Source organism: Euleptes europaea, chromosome 6, assembly GCF_029931775.1.
Source record: "Euleptes europaea isolate rEulEur1 chromosome 6, rEulEur1.hap1, whole genome shotgun sequence".
NCBI lineage: Eukaryota > Metazoa > Chordata > Lepidosauria > Squamata > Sphaerodactylidae > Euleptes > Euleptes europaea.
In genome coordinates, this window is record NC_079317.1 from 13,283,577 (window position 1) to 13,301,816 (window position 18,240).

The 18,240-nt window shown below is 45.2% G+C and overlaps 1 protein-coding gene across 1 annotated transcript in view; it reads left to right on the forward strand.

The window, feature by feature from the left end:
- The window catches only part of JAG2 (jagged canonical Notch ligand 2), a 118,851-nt gene that overhangs the window by 93,835 nt on the left and 6,776 nt on the right, over positions 1 to 18,240 (forward strand). Inside the window, exons 14-23 of the mRNA XM_056851400.1 lie at positions 1,434 to 1,598; positions 2,052 to 2,165; positions 4,642 to 4,755; positions 6,326 to 6,439; positions 7,383 to 7,499; positions 9,016 to 9,043; positions 10,604 to 10,689; positions 12,759 to 12,872; positions 13,903 to 14,018; positions 14,687 to 14,935. Of these exons, the coding sequence (XP_056707378.1) occupies positions 1,434 to 1,598; positions 2,052 to 2,165; positions 4,642 to 4,755; positions 6,326 to 6,439; positions 7,383 to 7,499; positions 9,016 to 9,043; positions 10,604 to 10,689; positions 12,759 to 12,872; positions 13,903 to 14,018; positions 14,687 to 14,935 (1,217 nt within the window). The remainder of the gene's footprint in view (positions 1 to 1,433; positions 1,599 to 2,051; positions 2,166 to 4,641; positions 4,756 to 6,325; positions 6,440 to 7,382; positions 7,500 to 9,015; positions 9,044 to 10,603; positions 10,690 to 12,758; positions 12,873 to 13,902; positions 14,019 to 14,686; positions 14,936 to 18,240) is intronic.

Here is an 18,240-nt window from a genome sequence, read left to right on the forward strand (position 1 = left end):
AAATACAGGTAAAGCTTTATTTCCAAGGATATTCATGTTGGTCTGCTTTAGAACAGCCAATATCGAGTCCAGAAGCAGCTTACAGAGCAACAAGATTTTCAAGGTATGACTTTTCGAGAGTCAAAGCTCCCTTCACTTGTATCTGACAAAGGGAACTTAGACTCTCAAAACCCAGAAAATCTTGTTGGTCTCTAAGGTGCTACTGGACTCAAATCTAGAAGAAGAGTTGGTTTTTATATGCTGACTTTCTCTACCACTTAAGGGAGACTCAAACCGGCTTACAATCACCTTCCCAGTGGGGAAACAAATCCAGTTCACCAGATTAGCCTCTGCCGCTCATGTGGAGGAGAGGGGAATCAAACTCGGTTCTCCAGATCAGACTCCACCGCTCCAAACCACCGCTTTTAACTACCACACCATGCTTTGTTATCTGGCACTGGATTATCCAGAACACTCTAGTTAATTGGCATCCCCCCTCAGCCACCGTGCCCTACATCTCTGGACACACGTGCACCCCCATTCCTGCCACTTCCGGCCATTAATGCTTTCTGGCATCTGGCCGGCTGACATCATCCTCAGGTGCTTCCTTCCCCCTCCGCCTGCCCTGGGCTTTCTGGAACCAGCTCTGCCAGAGGGCTCCTGGGCAGCTAGCCTGCTCACCCACCTGCTGTGTAGGGTGGCTCAGTGGTTTGGGCAGAAAGGTCCCTCCAGGCATGTGGGCTGTTGCCACAGTGTTCCCAGCAGGTTGGGGTTGGTTGCTGGAGATTCCTCTGGATAGGGGCAGGACAAAGCAGTAAACTTGAGTACCCAGCATATTTGATTAAGTAGCAGCCCCTCTTCCCTTTGAGTGCCAGATAACAACCTTTTTACTTCATGCTAAGAGGCCTCTTCTAGTATACCCCCCCGAAGGACACTAAGTTCTTCTGACGAAAATCTGGTGGTGGTCCCTGGCCCTAAGAGCGTGCGGCTGTCCTCAGCTACAGCCAGGGTTTTCTCAGTCCTGGCTTCGGCCTGGTAGAATGCTCTGCCAAGTAACATCAGGGCCCTGCGGGACCTTAGTTCCGCAGGTCCTATCAGATGGAGCTTTTCCACCAGGCCTATAACAGGACAGCCGCAGATATCATCATTACTGGCCTCCCCCCCCCTTCCAGCATGAGTGGAAGGGGTGCTACCTGTATGAGGCCAACAGTTTAGTGATTTATGCGCCATCTTTACCATGGGGTCTGTTATGGGGGTTTGCGGATTTTATTGCTGCTTTTACTGTTTTGTTGGATTGTATGTTATGTTTTAATGATGTTACCCGCCCTGAGACAGCTTGCTGGGAAGGGCGGGATGGAAATTTGAAAAAATAAATAAATTAAATAAATTAAAAAGTCACTCTGAAGAGTACCTTTAGGGGCTTTTATATTTCCAACTGCCTTTTCTTTTCTCAGTAATAGACAGCTGTACAATTGAGGTTTTCACCAATGCTACCCAGAAAGGTGTCCGCTTCATCTCGTCCAGTGTATGTGGTCCCCACGGACGGTGCATCAGTCTACCAGGAGGCAACTTCACTTGCGCCTGCGAAAAGGGCTTTATTGGAACGTACTGTCATGAAAGTAAGTGGAAGAAAGGAGCCTGTTTAAATATAAGTTGACTCTAAAGCTGGAAGTTGGTTAAGGAGCTTTACTTGGAAACATGTAGAGGGGGAACATCAGCTCCTAATGGGATCGAGAGCATTTCACTTCTTGCTCTGAGGAGGAGGGCATCTTCAGCGCGGGTGATTCCGTTGCTTGCTCGGGGAGGAAGGAACAAGAATCTTTTACTTCCTGTCTCTTCAAGGGAATCACCCCCTCCTCCTCAGTTCCATTCCTGCCTCGCAAGGGGCGAGCAGCATTAGAACAGGTCTCTGCTGCTTTCCGACTCAATCCTCAGAACCTACCCTTTTCTCATTTACTAATGTACCTGGTGAGTGAGTAGAAGTTTTGTTAATGTACCCAGCGAAACAAATAAGGCCTTATTGCTCCTGGTATAAAATAGTTCTAGTAATGATTATGTTTTATTGTCCTTAGATATTAACGACTGCCTTGGGAAACCTTGCAAGAATGGTGGGACTTGTATAGACGAAGTGGACTCTTTTCGATGCTTCTGCCAGAATGGCTGGGAAGGAGAACTGTGTGATATCAGTGAGTATAACCAAACGTTTCCATAGCAGAAGGTTCTGTAGGCTAGTGTTTGAGCTGCAGTAGGACTCCGTTGCAGCCCGGTTCCAGACATGTGTTGCCTGGAAATAGCTATGTTGAGATTTGGGTAAACGTCTTTAGGATTGCAGAACTGATTCTCAAATTATGTTAACTGGTGTCTAACCGAAGATGAAAGATTTTATGCTGATAGGGTAGTGGGATCAGAGAAAACCTTTTGACGGAATGCTAAAGAAATCCTAGTCAGTCGTGTGTTTTCACTTCCTCACTGCACCACTGGAATTTGTCTTTGCCTTCTTTTGTCTCGGTGACTGGAGCAGCCCTCTTGTTTTGCTGTCAAACGAAAGCCCCAAAATGCATGTTTGATCATAAAATACCTGTCAAAACAAGAATGTGACTCTTTCATCCAGATTGTTCCGTTCAGGAGAGCTTGAACTCTCATAACACTGGTTGGCAGCCATAGAAATTGTATTTTAACTCTGCAAATTCGACAGTTTACAGTAGCACTATAAACAGTGTACCTACTCAAGCTTCAAATAAGGCCGTTTAAACTAAAATGCTGTAGAGCAGCCCTTGGGCTAAACTGACAGATTCCCTGTAGACCATAAACATAAAGGGCAGTTCTCCAAGGTCTCAGACAGAGATCGTTCCCTGGACCTTGATAGTCCTTATTGTGGAGGTGTCAGGGACTGTGCCTGGGATCTTCTGTATGGAAAATCATGTGCATGTTGTCTGGGGGTTTCAGTGGGATTTAACACACAAAGCTGCCCTATACTGAATCAGAGACCCTTGGTCCATCAAAGTCAGAATTGTCTACTCAGACCGGCAGATCCTGGATCTCAGGCAGAGGTCTCTCACATCACCTACTTGCCTGGTCCCTTTAACTGGAGATGCCGGGGATTGAACCTGGGACCTTCTGCATGCCAAGCAGATGCTCTACCACTGTGCCACGGCCCCTCCCCTTTAAGCTCAACCAATTCTGTTTAGGAGTTGACAGAGACTGTTCACTAGCTCAGGACCATCCAAGACGTCTGTGTTAGAGTTTGAATCGACAACAGAAGTGGTGCACATCTGTGTGTGGGGGTGGGTGGGTGGATTTTTAGTATTAAACCAGTAATACTCAGCGGCATCACAAAGCACACGTGGCTCTTCAACATACTTCTTGTGGCTCTTCTAAACAATGTTCCCCAGTATGCTCCCACCCCATGTTTCAAGAAAGTAGGCAAGGCTTGTGGTTGGCAGGTGGTTCCCACCTTGAAAACAGCCTCTGTTGGAGGAATGAGCAAGCAGCAAGCCTCCCTCAGGTTCAGCCCATGTGCTAGGGATGAAGGTAAAAGCTCTTGACCTTAGGCACATCATGAGAGGGAGGGCATCTTGGCCATCTTCTGGGCATGAAGTAGGGGTCACTGGGGGTGTGGGGAGGGGGAGGTAGTTGTGAATTTCCTGCATAGTACAGGGGGTTGGACTACATGACCCTGGTGGTCTCTTCCAACTCTATGATTCTATGACTCTTTTGGCGGGTTCTCCTCGTTTGGAGGTTTTTAAGCAGAGGCTAGATGGCCGTCTGACAGCTATGTTTGATTTTTTGAACTTAGGCAGCTCATGACAAGGAGGACAGGAAGGGTTGCGTCAGAGATTGGCTCTCGTGGCCCTTTCTTACATGCCCAGGGTTATGCCGATCACCACTTTGGGGTCAGTAAGAAGTTTTCCTCCAGGCCAGATTGGCCAGGGATCCTGGAGGGTTTTTTTGGCCATCTTCTGGGCATGGAGTAAGGGGGGGGGGGTCACTGGGGGTGTGTAGTTGTGAATTTCCTGCATTGTGCAGGGGGTTGGGCTAGATCAGTGGTTCCCAAAGTGGGCAGTACCACCCCTGGGGGGCGGTGAGATTACCTAGGGGGGCACTAAGGCAGAGGGGGTGCTAGAGGTGGGCCCCTTCAACTGTGTTGTTCTCTAATTTACAATAGATCAGGCTATGGCACCATACTGGCAAATTTGGTGGAAACGATTAGAATTTTTTTCAGACTTTGAAGAGCTGGTACCATTAGATCAAGTTCATCAGTTTTGTTGAATGTATTTTAACTAAAAAGTTTTAATTTGATTTTGAGTAGATGTGCAGTTAATTGTTACCGTTTTGAAATTGTATCGTTATTATCTTGTTTAGTGAGTCATGCAAACCCCTATTTTGAATAATGCTTTTTATTGGATAAGGTAGGGGGCGCTGGGGTTGAGTTTGTGGAACCAAGGCCTGAAAAGTTTGAGAACCACTGGACTAAATGAACCAGGAGACCCCTTCCATCTCTATTTTTCAATGGTTCTATTATGATAATGGTGAGCATGGTTCTCTGTGAGCCACAGAGTGAGCACTTCTGTATTAAAATGTCTCTCAAAACATCTCTTTTTGAAAAGTGAGTGTCCAAATTGTCAAATCCTTTGCTCAAGTATCCCGCATTTGAATTTTCAGATGTCAATGACTGCTCACCAAATCCCTGTCATCACGAGGGCCGGTGCGTGGACTTAGTGAATGACTTTTATTGTGAATGTAGAAATGGTTGGAAAGGCAAAACATGCCACTCGCGTAAGTATCTTCTAGGTGTGCAGGGCTTTTTTGTTGTTGTTGTTCCGATTTTGTGTATGTTAATTATCCAAAGTTGGAAAGGAAGCTTTTAAACATCTTGGAGAAATGGGTTTGTTGAAGGAAGTCATGCACAAACACGTCCAATAATCGTCCCTTTCTCCAAATGAAGCAAACAACTTTAAAAAATTTGGCACAGTGCGTGGAACAAAGCTGAAGAGACGAGCTTACCGTCATTTTAGAAATTAGGCAATAGCAAAATGCCAAGCTACAGGTTTTAAATCCGATTTTATAAATTCAGTTTGCAAACTGCATTTTAGAATTATTTAACAACTGGCTTTAACCAGTATTTAGGTAAATAGTAAGGATGTATTCATTTGCATTATCCTACGCTGTCAGGAAGGCCCCAGGGTCTCAACAAAGTGTTAAAACAGTAAATTTAAGCAACCTGTAAACATTAACTTGTACAATATAGTATTAGGAAGGTCCCTACGCTTCTGTCATTTTGCAAAACGCGCAAAACACTATTGTTCAGAAGGGCATTTTGTTGAAGGAGCGAAGTTGCGATGTAATAGATCCACTCAGAAGGTGACCTTCATTGGGCATAAAGTCTTTTCCTACACCAATTATCCTGATGTCATAAACAGATATGTTTCCATGTGTTCTTGGTTGTCATCCCCGTCCCCCATCCCCCCCATTCTACAATTTATTTACATTATTTATAGTCGGCCTTTCTCACTTGGACCCAAGGCAGATTACACAGAGTGTTGTCAATACAATCAACAAATGGGACATTCAGTCAACAGTGCAACAGGATTAGGGTTGTAGAACCAATCAGAAGTCTCAAAACAGCACTGAACAGTGCACAAGTAGCAACATGACACATTAAATGATGCAAAATGCCATAGTAGGATCCTAGTTTCAGCAAACTATACACAGTAGTATAAACCAAAGTTTCTTAAACTGTGGGTCATGACCCCCTATGGGGTCACGTAACTGAATGTGGAGGGGGTCGCGAAAAACTTAATAAATTGTAAAATTACACATATACCAAAGAATTGTTTTAAAATAAATTTATTTATGATTTATTATCAGTAAATGTTTGATTTGTATGCCTATTTTATATACCCAGGGTCGCATAAAAATTTCTCAGGTGAAAAGGGGTAACGAGTGGAAAAAGTTTAAGAAGCCCTGGTATAGACCACAGCCCCTGATAATTTGTCCAAGTAACTTTGTGAATCACTTCGTACAGTGCAACTCTGTTGCCTGAGTAGAAAACCCTCTTGAATAATTCGGCTTTTGCATAGTTTGCAGGTAGCCGTGAGAGTGGGAGCCTTCCTGACCCAACTGCATTATGTCGTCTCAGTAGGCGTCTTTGCTCTTATGATATGGAGTCCACTTACTGAATGACTGCAGTTTCTTTTCTCATACTTGTAATTCGACTCAAGTCCCAGTGAGAAAGGCAGAGTATGAATGAAAATCATGATAAGGGTATATCTAACCTCTGAGCTCAGTCCTGTTTCCACAAAGCGAGAAAGGGTCATACGCGTAATTGGTTATCTGTGACTTTTAGGTGAGTACCAATGTGATGCGAATACTTGCGCTAACGGAGGGACATGTTACGACGATGGCGATACTTTTCGATGCTCGTGTCCTCCAGAGTGGAAAGGAAGCACGTGCAACATCGGTATGTACCAAATCTGCACAGTGATGTTCTGTTTGGACAGAATCATAGAGTTGGAAGGGACCACCAGGGTACATATGCCCTGCTCAGCACAATCAGAAAGAACGTTATCTTTCCCCCCCACTTCCATTCTTTATCTCTGTAGTAACCAAGAGTTAGCGTAGTTTGTGTGTAGACTGGTAAGAAACACTTGATTGATTCGGTTTGCATCTGAAGATCAGGTTATCATAAAAATTAAGTTTTGACTGACTGCATGGAAGAGGGGGAATTAGGATCAGATTTAATCTCTCTACTCTCAGATTGTCTGTTCCAGATTACGGGGATGAGAATAAGGGGGGAAATTGACTCTCTGGGCATAAGCCCAGCCTCAGGGTTCACACTGACAATTTACTCTGAGCTGATATGGTGTAGTGGTTAGAGCAGGGATGTCAAACTCAATTGTTACGAGGGCCAGATATGACATAAATGTCACTTGACCGGGCTGTGCCTCGCCGGCCCAGATTGGGAACGGGGTGGGGTGGCTGCCTAGACTGACGAGCCCGCAGTGGGCTTGCCAGCCCAGATGGAGAGTGTGTGTGGGGGGGGAGGGGTGTTGGCTGGCTTGTGGGCCGGATAAGAGCTCCTAAGGGGCCGGATCCAGCCTGCGGTCCTTAGGTTTGACACCCCTGGGTTAGAGTGTTGGACTTGGACCTGGGAAGATTGGGTTGGAATGCCCCACTCAGCCATGGAAGCCTGCCGGGGTAACCTTGGGCCCATCACAATCTCTCAGCCTAGCATACCCTCGCAAGGTTGTTGTGAGGACTGAGTGGAGGAGGGGGGCAGTGACGGTATGTGAAAAGCCACTTTGGGTGCCCAATCACAGAGAAAATCAAAATATAAATACGTAATACTCTGAACTTCACGTTAAACACTCTAGTTAAGACTAGTCTTATTTGTTGCACCAAAGCTAAGAACAGCAACTGTGTTCCCAACCCTTGCCTGAATGGTGGAACCTGTGTTGGCAGTGGAGATTCCTTTTCCTGCATCTGCAAAGAAGGCTGGGAAGGACGCACGTGCACACAAAGTAAGTTCCCACCCACCCATTGATGAGAAAGACTGGCTCTTCAACCAATGTAGTTCATGTTCAGAATATCCAGCTGGGGGATCGTAAGGAGAGGGCTTAACGCTGAGGCCAGCCTGCGTCACAAGCTTGAAAGAGAACCAGCTATAACAACTCACTGGAATATTTTCTTTTAGAGTTACATTTTGGGATTTTACTAGCATACCAACACGATGATTTGCTTAGGTGTGGCAGGACTTGAGTTTGTAGCTCAAGATGGAACACGCACAAAACGTTCCATCTAAGCCTGAATCTGAAATTCCGCTTTGAAATTACCTTTAATAGCATCTTCCTTCATTAGGTTGTGAGTCTTAGGCACTATAAACAGTGATAATTGCCATCGTTTCCTTGAACCCAAAGTAACAGCTGGAGGGGAGGGGATGTTTGGCTCTTTCTGGAGGGGAGCAGACTGCAGTAAACTAGGAATTTCTTTTTGCTGTTCCTTCATGGTTCAGCAGTTTTTCTATAGCTGTTCAAAGTGTTTTCTTACCAAGCCGAGAATCAAAATCACGAAATGACCTCCCTCAATTTACCTTAAGATGGAGTCTTGGAGTCAAAAGGACAATAGAAGGCTGAATCTGGTTGAAAGCACAGAAAGTCACACTTAATTCAAACGTAACTTTGTGTTAATGCCAATACAAACTTGATATGGCTTTTAATCCCGATATTTAGATTGGGATGATAAAAACTAATATGCATCTGTGACTCCGGTAGCATCCTGTTTTTTCTACAATTTGTAGTTACATACAAGAGAAGCAAAAATGGAAAATAACATGGGGAATTTTATAATGAATTTTGGTGGGCTTCATGGTAGACAAGGAGCCCCGTGGCGCAGAGTGGTAAACTGCAGTACTGCAGTCCAAGCTCTGCTCACAACCTGAGTTCTATCCTGACGAAAGTTGGTTTCAGGTAGCCGGCTCCAGGTTGACTCATCCTTCCATCCTTCCGAGGTCGGTAAAATGAGTACCCAGCTTGCTGGGGGTAAAGGGAAGATGACTGGGGAAGGCACTGGCAAACCACCCCATAAACAAAGTCTGCGTAGTAAAGTCGAGATGTGACGTCATCCCATGGGTCAGGAATGACCCGGTGCTTGCACAGGGGACCTTTACCTTTTTACACGGTAGACAAGACACAGTGGAAAAGACAATCATGCTAGGAAAAAAGGAAGACCTAATATGAGATGGATTGACTCAATAAAGGAAGCCAGAACCTTTCAGTTTGCAAACCTGAGCAGGCTATTAATGATTGGATATTTTGGAGGTCATTAAATTCATAGGATTGCCGTAAGTTGGAAGCGACTTGACGGTACATAATACACACATATCTAAAACCAGAATGCAAGCCGCCTCTTAACGCATAGCCCTCTGATTTTATTTTCCCCATAATATTGAATGAGTCTTGATAGCTGAGTAGATGGTTCTTGTATATTCCTAAATATATAGTCTTCAGATGCATTGATATTCTTCTGTCTTCTGTTTAGATACTAATGACTGCAACTCCCATCCATGGTAAGTACTCTAGAATTATTTTTTTCCTTTAAAAATCCTAATACTTCTGAATCTCTTATAGATAATTGTACAGGCAATACCAAGTGAACATTTGGTATTTATTTATTAACTCGTTGCTCAGCCAATATATTTGCTCCCTTTTGGCAGCAGGGTTCTGCCTAATTAAGGAAATGTGAGTTCTGGTTTACTCGTGTAGTAATATGTGGTGGTAGAGTCCAGAATTAGGAGAGTATACTTTTCCAATTCAGATGGGTCCTCTATGTGAAAAAGTATAGTGTACCATGCTGCTTCTGTATTTTTTTAAAAAATATTTATTTCCTTTGTACCCTAATGGGGGGACCAAGGCAGCTCTCATACTTTTCCTCTCTTCCATTGTTACCCTCACAACAACCCTGTGAGGTAGGTTAGGCTGAAAGCCTCTGACAGGCCCAAGGTCACCCGTCAAGCAGGGATTATGAGACTAGACATTTTTGTTTGTGCCACTGAAGACTGTGAATTAAATGTCTAACTAGCATAGTTAAGGCACTACAGATGGCTTATTGAAATTGGCATGCATTGTGAATTTATATACAGTCGCTATGCATAGTTAATTGTAAGAACATAAGGAAGGCCATGCTGGATCAGACCAAGGTCCATCAAGTCCAGCAGTCGGTTCACACAGTGGCCAACCAGGTGCCTCTAGGAAGCCCACAAACAAGATGACTGCAGCAGCATCTTGCCTGAGTTCCACAGCACCTAATATAATAGGCATGCTCCTCTGATCCTAGAGAGAATGGGTATGCATCATGACTAGTATCCATTTTTACTTGAAGCCATGAATACCCCTCTTCTCCATGAACATGTCCACTCCCCTCTTAAAGCCTTCCAAGTTGGCAGCCATCCCCACATCCTGGGGCAGGGATATTGCTTAAGGCTTTCACGGTCAGAGTTCATTGGTTCTCCTAGGTTATCTGGGCTGTGTAACCGTGGTCTTGGTATTTTCTTTCCTGACGTTTCGCCAGCAGCTGTGGCCGGCATCTTCAGAGGAGTAACTCCTCTGAAGATGCCAGCCACAGCTGCTGGCGAAACGTCAGGAAAGAAAATACCAAGACCACGGTTACACAGCCTGGATAACCTATGAGAACCACTGGGGCAGGGAGTTCCACAATTTAACTATGTGTTGTGTGAAGAAATACTTCCTTTTATCTGTTTTGAATCTCACCCTCCAGCTTCAGCAGATGACCCTGCTTTCTGGTATTATGAGACAGGGAGAAAAGCTTCTCCCTGTCCACTCTCTATACCATGCATAATTTTATAGACCTCTGTCATGTCTCCCCTTAACCGCCTTCTTTCTAAGCTAAACAGCCCTTAGCATTTTAACAGCTCCTCATTGTGCAGTTGCTCTAGCCCCTCGATCATTTTGGTTAAACTGAAGTCTCTTGAATTCTGGGTTGCGTAGTGAAACAATACCTTTGAATGCCAATTTGCACAGGCTCTTGAGTGTACTAAGATTTCTTACCTCTCAGTTTGAAGCAACCCTGACAAGCCTTCATTGTAGTGACAGGTTTATTATTGTTACAGTTACAACGGAGGCATCTGTGTTGACGGAGTGAATTGGTTTCGCTGTGAATGTGCCCCTGGGTTTGCTGGTCCCGACTGTAGAATCAGTAAGTACTTGTGTAGGCAAAGAACTGAGTGGGTCACCTGGCTAACCCCCAAAACCCTCTGCCACATCTGCCCTTTGACTTCCCAGGCATTAGGTTTAGCAGAAGCTAACTGAATTATTCATCATGCTGGTCTTTGACATTCTTTACAAAGTAGTCTCTTTTATTTGAGGACAGAAATTTTTTTTGTTTTTTTGGCCAATGCGACTAAAATGATGTGCTTTGAATTGTTAACTTGGGTCTCCAAGCACACTTCAGCCTTTCATGAACCTCCTAGCCCCAAGAGATCCACAAAAGACTAAATGATTCTCGAGAAGTTACAGCGTGTTTTTGCATGCTCCTCTGATTTGAATACTGTGCTCAGAATGCATAATGCAAGTTTGCATCCATTGACCAGTAGGGTTGCCAGCTCTGAGTTGGGAAATTCCTGGAGAGGTGGTGCCGGGGGGTGGGGGGAGACCTCAGAGGACTATACAGTGGCATAGGGTCCACCCTCCAAATTTTGTCCTGGGGAGTTGAGCTTTGTGTAATGATCAGTTGAAATTCTGGGAGATCTGGCCTCGCATGGAGGTTAGCAACCCTAATCATGCTTGAAGGCACCTGGTTTGAGAACATAAAGGCCATGCTGGATCAGACCAAGGTCCATGAAGTCCAGCAGTCTGTTCATACAGTGGCCAACCAGGTGCCTCCAGGAAGCCCACAAGCAAGACAACCGCAACAGCATTGTCCTGCCTGTGTTCCAAAGCACCTAATATAATAGGCATGCTCTTCTGATCCTGGTATGCATCACGACTAGTATCCATTTTTACTAGTAGCTATGGATAGCCATCATATCAGTTCTAGCAGTTGTTCTAGCCCCCTGATCATTTTGGTTGCTCTTTTCTGCACCATCTCAAGCTCTGCAATATCCTTTTTGAGGTGTGTTGACCAGAACTGTACACAGTATTCCAAGTGTGGTCTCACCATAGATTTGTACAAGGGCAGCATGATAGCAGCAGTTTTATTCTCTATTCCTTGTCTAATTATGGCCAGCATGGCCATAATTTGCCTTCTTGTAAAGGCTCAAATGCCAGAAAGCGGGTAGAGGAGGGAGATGCATGGAAGCTAGGGCTTGGTGCCAACTTGAAGGTCCAAGGAATGGGGCGTGTCGTTGACAATTGTATCACTACACTCGGGCCTGGAATCCCGTGAACAAGCTCCGTGCTCGCTAGTTAGTCTCTGCCATAGAATGTGCTTCCTCTTCTGCTAAAACTTCCATTTGCGTGAGTACCATTGACAGGAAGAGGAAGTGTACTCCGCTTCATTAAAATTCTTGGCGAACTGGCCACGCGCCCACATTTCTCAGCTACATGCTTGACTTTGGGGGAAGAAAGTAGGAGATTCTGCTTTTTTTTAGTAGAAGGGTATTTCTCAGAATTTACTTGTTCTATAGCTCGGCATTCTTGCTGGGATTCGATTACAGAATGATAGAGAGCAGTTCAGGCAGGCAGCATAAGATACCCGATAAACAGCACAACAGGACTAGCATTACAGAACAGGAACACAATGCAAACAAAAAACCATCCAACACATGACAATGCTGTAATGCAGAAAGCGGGTTACAAAGGTAGAAAACAATGCAGTAAAAGCCAGGTGATACACACAGTAAACATTGGAAGAGGCGGCAATCCTGTTCTGTTATACAAGAGATCTCCTGAGCTATTCCACTCAGTTCCTTAAAATCCCCAGGCCTAGTCTCCCCTCTGTATAAACATGCCACAGCTTCTGACATTAATTATACAGATGTATTAAAAAAAATAGGAAAGATTTTCAGTTTGTCGTCGAGCCTTAGCAGTTCAGGATTATTGTGCCTCCTGCTACACGGTGCTAATTTGTCACAACGGCTCAGTCAGCGGATGACTCCGCCTGCTGCCCCATGGACAGAACGAGTTTTAAGCTCTTGTATGCTCAGCCTCAGTTTACCCTCAGTTAAAAAAAAAACCCTAAGGTCTAGCTCAGCTGTATTGCAGTCAGAACCTTCAGTAGTTTGCACATTGAGCAAATTTGGGGGATCTCTTTTCCCGTTTTCCCAGATATCGACGAATGCCAGTCCTCTCCTTGTGCTTATGGCGCTACTTGTGTGGATGAAATTAACGGCTATAGGTGCACCTGCCCCCCTGGAAGAGCTGGAACCAGATGCCAAGAAGGTAACTTGAAGCTTTAAACTGAGAGCACAGTATCAGATCCAGTATTTTTACCTGCTGTTTTTATCTGGTGGTTGTTGTTTTTAATTGTGATTGCTTTGGGCTATTATATTATCTATTACATTTGTAGACTACCTTTCAAAAAACAAAAATGAACCTCAGGGTAGCTGTAAAAGAAATATGAAATGAGGATTAACAGAAGGGACCTTTCATCTGCGTGGTCCCACATGGGAACTGCGGATGCACAGGCCAGCCAAGGAAAACCTTACATGGAAAGTTTCTAGAAGCTACAGGACGCTCCCTCTCCCCCCTCCGTCAACAGCTCTTCGTGCCAAAACGACCACGTGATGGGGGAGCGGCCATTCCTCCGTTCTCTCTTTGCTGTTCGCCACCATGGAGAAGAGGGCGTTTGGAGAGCGTCTCTTCCAGTTTTTGAATAATAGCGTTTAAAATGGTGAGGAAGATTGTTCTTGGAAACCAGCTGTTGGAAGATCCAGAGCAGTTCAGGCAGTTGGAACCCACACCATCAATAACCAAAGGTGTGGGAAAACAAAAAATAATAGGGGGGAGTAGCGAGGCCTGCAACTGGTGAAAACCTGCGGCTGTCCTCAACTGTAGGCCTGGTGGAATAACTCCGTCTTACACGCCCTGCAAAACTCTTTCATGTTCCGCAGGACCCTGATGTCACTAGGGAGGGAGCTCCACCGGGGCCAGGGTCGAAAAAACCCCGGCTCTCGTCGAGGACAGCCACACACTCCTAGGGCCGGGGACCACCAGCAGATTGGTATTAGTAGAACGCAACATTCTTTGGGAGGCAGTTGGATCGAGAAAGCTGTTGGGAAGGTTTTCTCATGCTGTCCACCTCTTTTAATTTATTTCCTGGAGGCATATTGGGGGAAAGCTAGCACAGCGAGCGAAGATTTGTTTCAAATGGTAAAAGGGTTTCTTTTTTTTAAGTGTGGTGTCTTGTATTCATCTGAACTTGCTTCTTGTACTTAAATTGGAAACTTTCATTCCCCCCCCCCCCCCAAAGTGATAGGTTTTGGAAAATCTTGCTGGCTTAAAGGAACGTCCTTTCCCCACGGCAGCCGATGGGATCAAGAATGCAACAGCTGCCATTGTTTGGATGGCCGCATTGACTGCACCAAGGTAATATCAGACTTGAATGCTGTGTATTGACTTGTATCTCCCCACCATCATAAATAGTCACAATAGCCTCCGCCACACTCCTGTGCCGTTAATTATTTAACTCTGTAGCATCTCCATAGTTGCTTTGAATTAACCCCTTCTCTCTCCCTCTCCCCACCTTCCACCCAAAATGCACTTAAATGCTTAGAATATTACATAGCATGAAATGAAAAGGAATAATGCCACTCCTTGAGTAGGGTAGCCTGCCCAGCAATATCAGCCTTGCAGAACAGAAGTTGAGCCAAAGCTTAAAAACCGCCCCCATTATTCATCTAATGTGAAGGAGTACACACGATGTGATAAAGTCTGTCTTATTTGCTTTCATTGTGTATAAATTCACATTATACTTGGGGGGAGCTGTTTTTAGGTAGATGTTAACTTGTTCATATTGCTGGCGAAAGACTTTGAGACTACTCTCATTTCTGTAATACTCAAGCTTCTTGCCTCGCACTGTTCATCTGCCACATTCACATCAAACAGAGTGTTCAATGGATCGTTCTGTGAGAGTGTGTTGTTTTGTAGCTATCTGCAGGGATATTGTTGTTCAAACTGAAAATAACGGGAGCAGCGGACTCCCGTGTGTTGGCTCTCTCTGCACGTTGAAACCAATAGATCCGTCTGAATTCTAGGTGTGGTGCGGGCGGAAATCCTGCTTGTTTCCCAGTCATCCGGACCATGCGGCCTACCAATGTCCCAAAGGCCAGGAATGCCAAGAGAAAATGTACGTCAAGTGTTTCCAGCCGCCTTGTGCCGACTGGGGAGAGTGCAGCGAATCGGAGCCCCTGCCCGCCAACATCAGGTGCCATCCCAGTTCGGGCTACTTGGACAACAGCTGTGCCAGGATCACTCTGATTTTTAACAGAGACAAAGTACCCCAGGTGAGGATTTAAGCGGTAGCAAAGTTTTGACAGCTTCGCAACACTAAGGCCATTTATGCTTGGTAATTAGCAGTGCGTTCCAGACTGGATTGCCCTGCATTTTTTTTTTTTTGAGTTTTTCACGCTGAACCCTCATTCAGGAAGTGACTGCAAAGCTGGCACATACCTGCTTCGCATTTCTTAAGAGGCCCTTTAATGCGACCTTTTGTGTTTGCTCCGTCCCCGCCTTGAAGAATCCCCTCAAGGAAGCATGCAAAATCACAGCTGCGCATTAGCTATGCAACCGGAGATTGTTAATGGCTATGCAAACAAAGGAGAAGGCGAGTGGGGGGTGGAATTTCTCCTTTTGCGTCAGGACCGTGAATAGGCATTTTAAAGGTCGCATTTTTAAAAAGAGTTTTGAGCGAGCATCAAAATTGACCCTGCATAAATGGCCTTTGTGTCTGGTTTGTTTGTTTTATGCCCCACCGTTGTCCCTGATGGGGACCTACAGCAGCTTTACATTGTTCTCCATTTTATCGTCGCTACAACCCGGTGACGTTGGGTTAGGCTGAGTGCGCATGATTGGCCCAAAGTCACCCAGCAAGTTTCCCATGGCAGAGTGGGAATTTGAACCTGGGTCTCCCAGATCCTACTCAGCCCCTATTCCTTCAAGCCCATTAGTGGGGATAGAGTGCTTCTCCACCAGGCTTTGAACACAGAAAAACTCTTTCAGATACTTACTTCCTAACAAGGCAGAAAAACCACCTGTTCCTTCGTGCATAAATACTAGTCATGATGCACACCTATTCTCTCCAATCTCAGTGGAACATGCCTATTATATCAAGTGCTGTGGAACGCAGGCAGGACAATGCTGCTGCAGTTTGCGGGCTTCCGAGAGGCACCTGGTTGGCCGCTGTGTGAATAGACTGCTGGTCTTTATAGTCCCGGATCTAATCCAGCAGGGCTTTTCTTAGGTTCTTACTTTCTAAGATAGGGATACTGCATAAATGTACCAATCTTCGCTGATTTCTTAAACAACATAAAGAGTTCTCAGTAGGAGACCTTAAACTGCCACCGAACTGAATCGCTTTCAATTGTTTGGATGTAAAGGTGTGCATTGTTTAGGCTCTTATGTGCTCTGATGCATTTCAATGCACTCTGTGAAGCAACCAGCATTTGTGATGGATTGCAAGGTAGCACTGGCAGAGTGATTGAAGGACAGGAGTTCCTGTGAAGATTGAATGCCGGTACTCCCAGACCTTAAACTTGATAGATGTCTGTGTCTGTGTGTGTGAGTGAGTGAGAGAGAGAGAGAGAGACTGGTCTTCCTTTAGACTGTGCTTGTTAGTGAACCAAACAATCACTCCTCATGGGTCTCTCAAGCAACCTAACACTACGAGGTTTTTTCTGCAGGGTGTGCTTTCATGTACATCCAATTGGTGGGGTCTCCGCCAGGGTAATTGCTCCTGTTTGTAGTTGGGGAAAACAGTACTAATTTAACAATTTAAGGAGAGAGCTGTTGGCTCAGCGGTGGAGCATCCAAAAGGTCTGATAGTCAATCCACAGCATCTGTAGTTAAAAGGGTCTCGAAGTAGATGATGCGAATGATCTCCGCTTGAGGCTCTGGAGAGCCACTGCCAGTCACAGTACACGATACTGACCCCGATGGGCCAAGGGCCTAATTCAGTGTAAGGCAGCTTCATTGTGTTCATCTTGCAGGACAGGATAGATAATTGCATTAGAATGGCTTCGGTTTCCAAACCATAAACTTTTGTTGGGCCAGCGTGGTGTAGTGGCTAAGAGCGGTGGTTTGGAGCGGTGGACTCTGATCTGGAGAACCAGGTTTGATTCGCCACTCCTCCACATGAGTGGTGGACTCTAATCTGATGAACCAGGTTGGTTTCCCCACTCCTACACACGAAGCCAGCTGGGTGACCTTGGGCAAGTCATAGCTCTTAGAGCTCTCTCAGCCCAACCTTCCTCACAGGGTGTCTGTTGTGGGGAGGGGAAGGGAAGGTGATTGTAAGCCAGTTTGATTCTTCCTTAAGTGATAGAGAAAGTCGGCATATAAAAACCAACTCTTCTTCTTCTGTCCTATCCTCCATTCCCACCAACCAGTTCCCTATTTGGATGAGATAATTTTACTGGTAAACCTGCATGGCTGTACATTGCTAGCCATGAATGTACAAGACACTCCTTTGCCCACACTATTCTGCCTACTCCCATGTGAATCTACTCAACCTCTCCAGTCATCCTGCTTCAAGTCCCCCCCCCCGTCCCCCGCCCCAAGCTCAGGCTAAACAGGTAACCATCTGAGAAAGGGCCTTCTCAGTTGTGATGCCGAAAAGTTGCAATTCCCTCCCCAGGAGATTTCTTGGTCTCCCTCCATCGTAGCCTTCCACACATTGATGAAGACTTGTTTTGTTTTGTTTGACATTCCCTCACTAACACTTATCAGCCTTTTCTCTCTGTTTGTGTATTTTGTTTGTTAATACAAATACAAAAAACTGTAATGTTTTATTTGTTCTACTGTTCTATATGTATTTATATTTTAAATGTTTTTTATTGTCTGAAATGTTTTAATGTTTGCTGCCTTGGGGAACGCTGTATTTGGTGGACAGGCAGCATAGAAATATTTCAATTTAATAAATAAATAGCATACGGGAAGAATGTGGCACTGCTGCTTACAAAGATTAAATTCCTGGAGTGGTAATGGCTTGAAGAACCCTGTGAGATAACCTGCACTCCAGGCATTCATGTTTTGTTCTGTTTGATTGGAATGTGGTGAACTTGCCCTTCTTTTATGTTCTGTCACACGAGGAGTGATGCTCCTTTGGGTTACAAATGGGAACCAGTGTGACAGCGCCGAATATTAAGCAGTAGACCTAATGTCTGCAGTCTCTCCGATCTGCGGTAGTCACACCCTTGGGAGCCACCACCCTCAGTGGTAAAAATGGATGGGCATTAGGGACAGGGGCTTTTCTGCAGTGGCACCTCTTCTCTGGATTTCTCTCCTGGTAGCTGCTGTTCCAGACCCTAGTTGTAGGCACTGAATGAAAACTTTTCCCTGGTGCTGTCTCTCCGGGCTGGGTGACCCCAGGAGCAAACTTTCACGGGGCTCAATGAACTGCAGTGGGAGGAAGAAGGACTGTCCCAATCCGCAGAGTTTGCAGATGATGAGACACCCCATTGCTTTCTGCCAGCTAGTTGTATATTACAATAATGTAATTTTTAAAAGCTGTTTTTTATTGTCAGCTGTCTTTAGAAGCTTCAGCTGAAGAGACTGCACGGTATGCGTTTCTTTCGATAAATGCCCATATTTA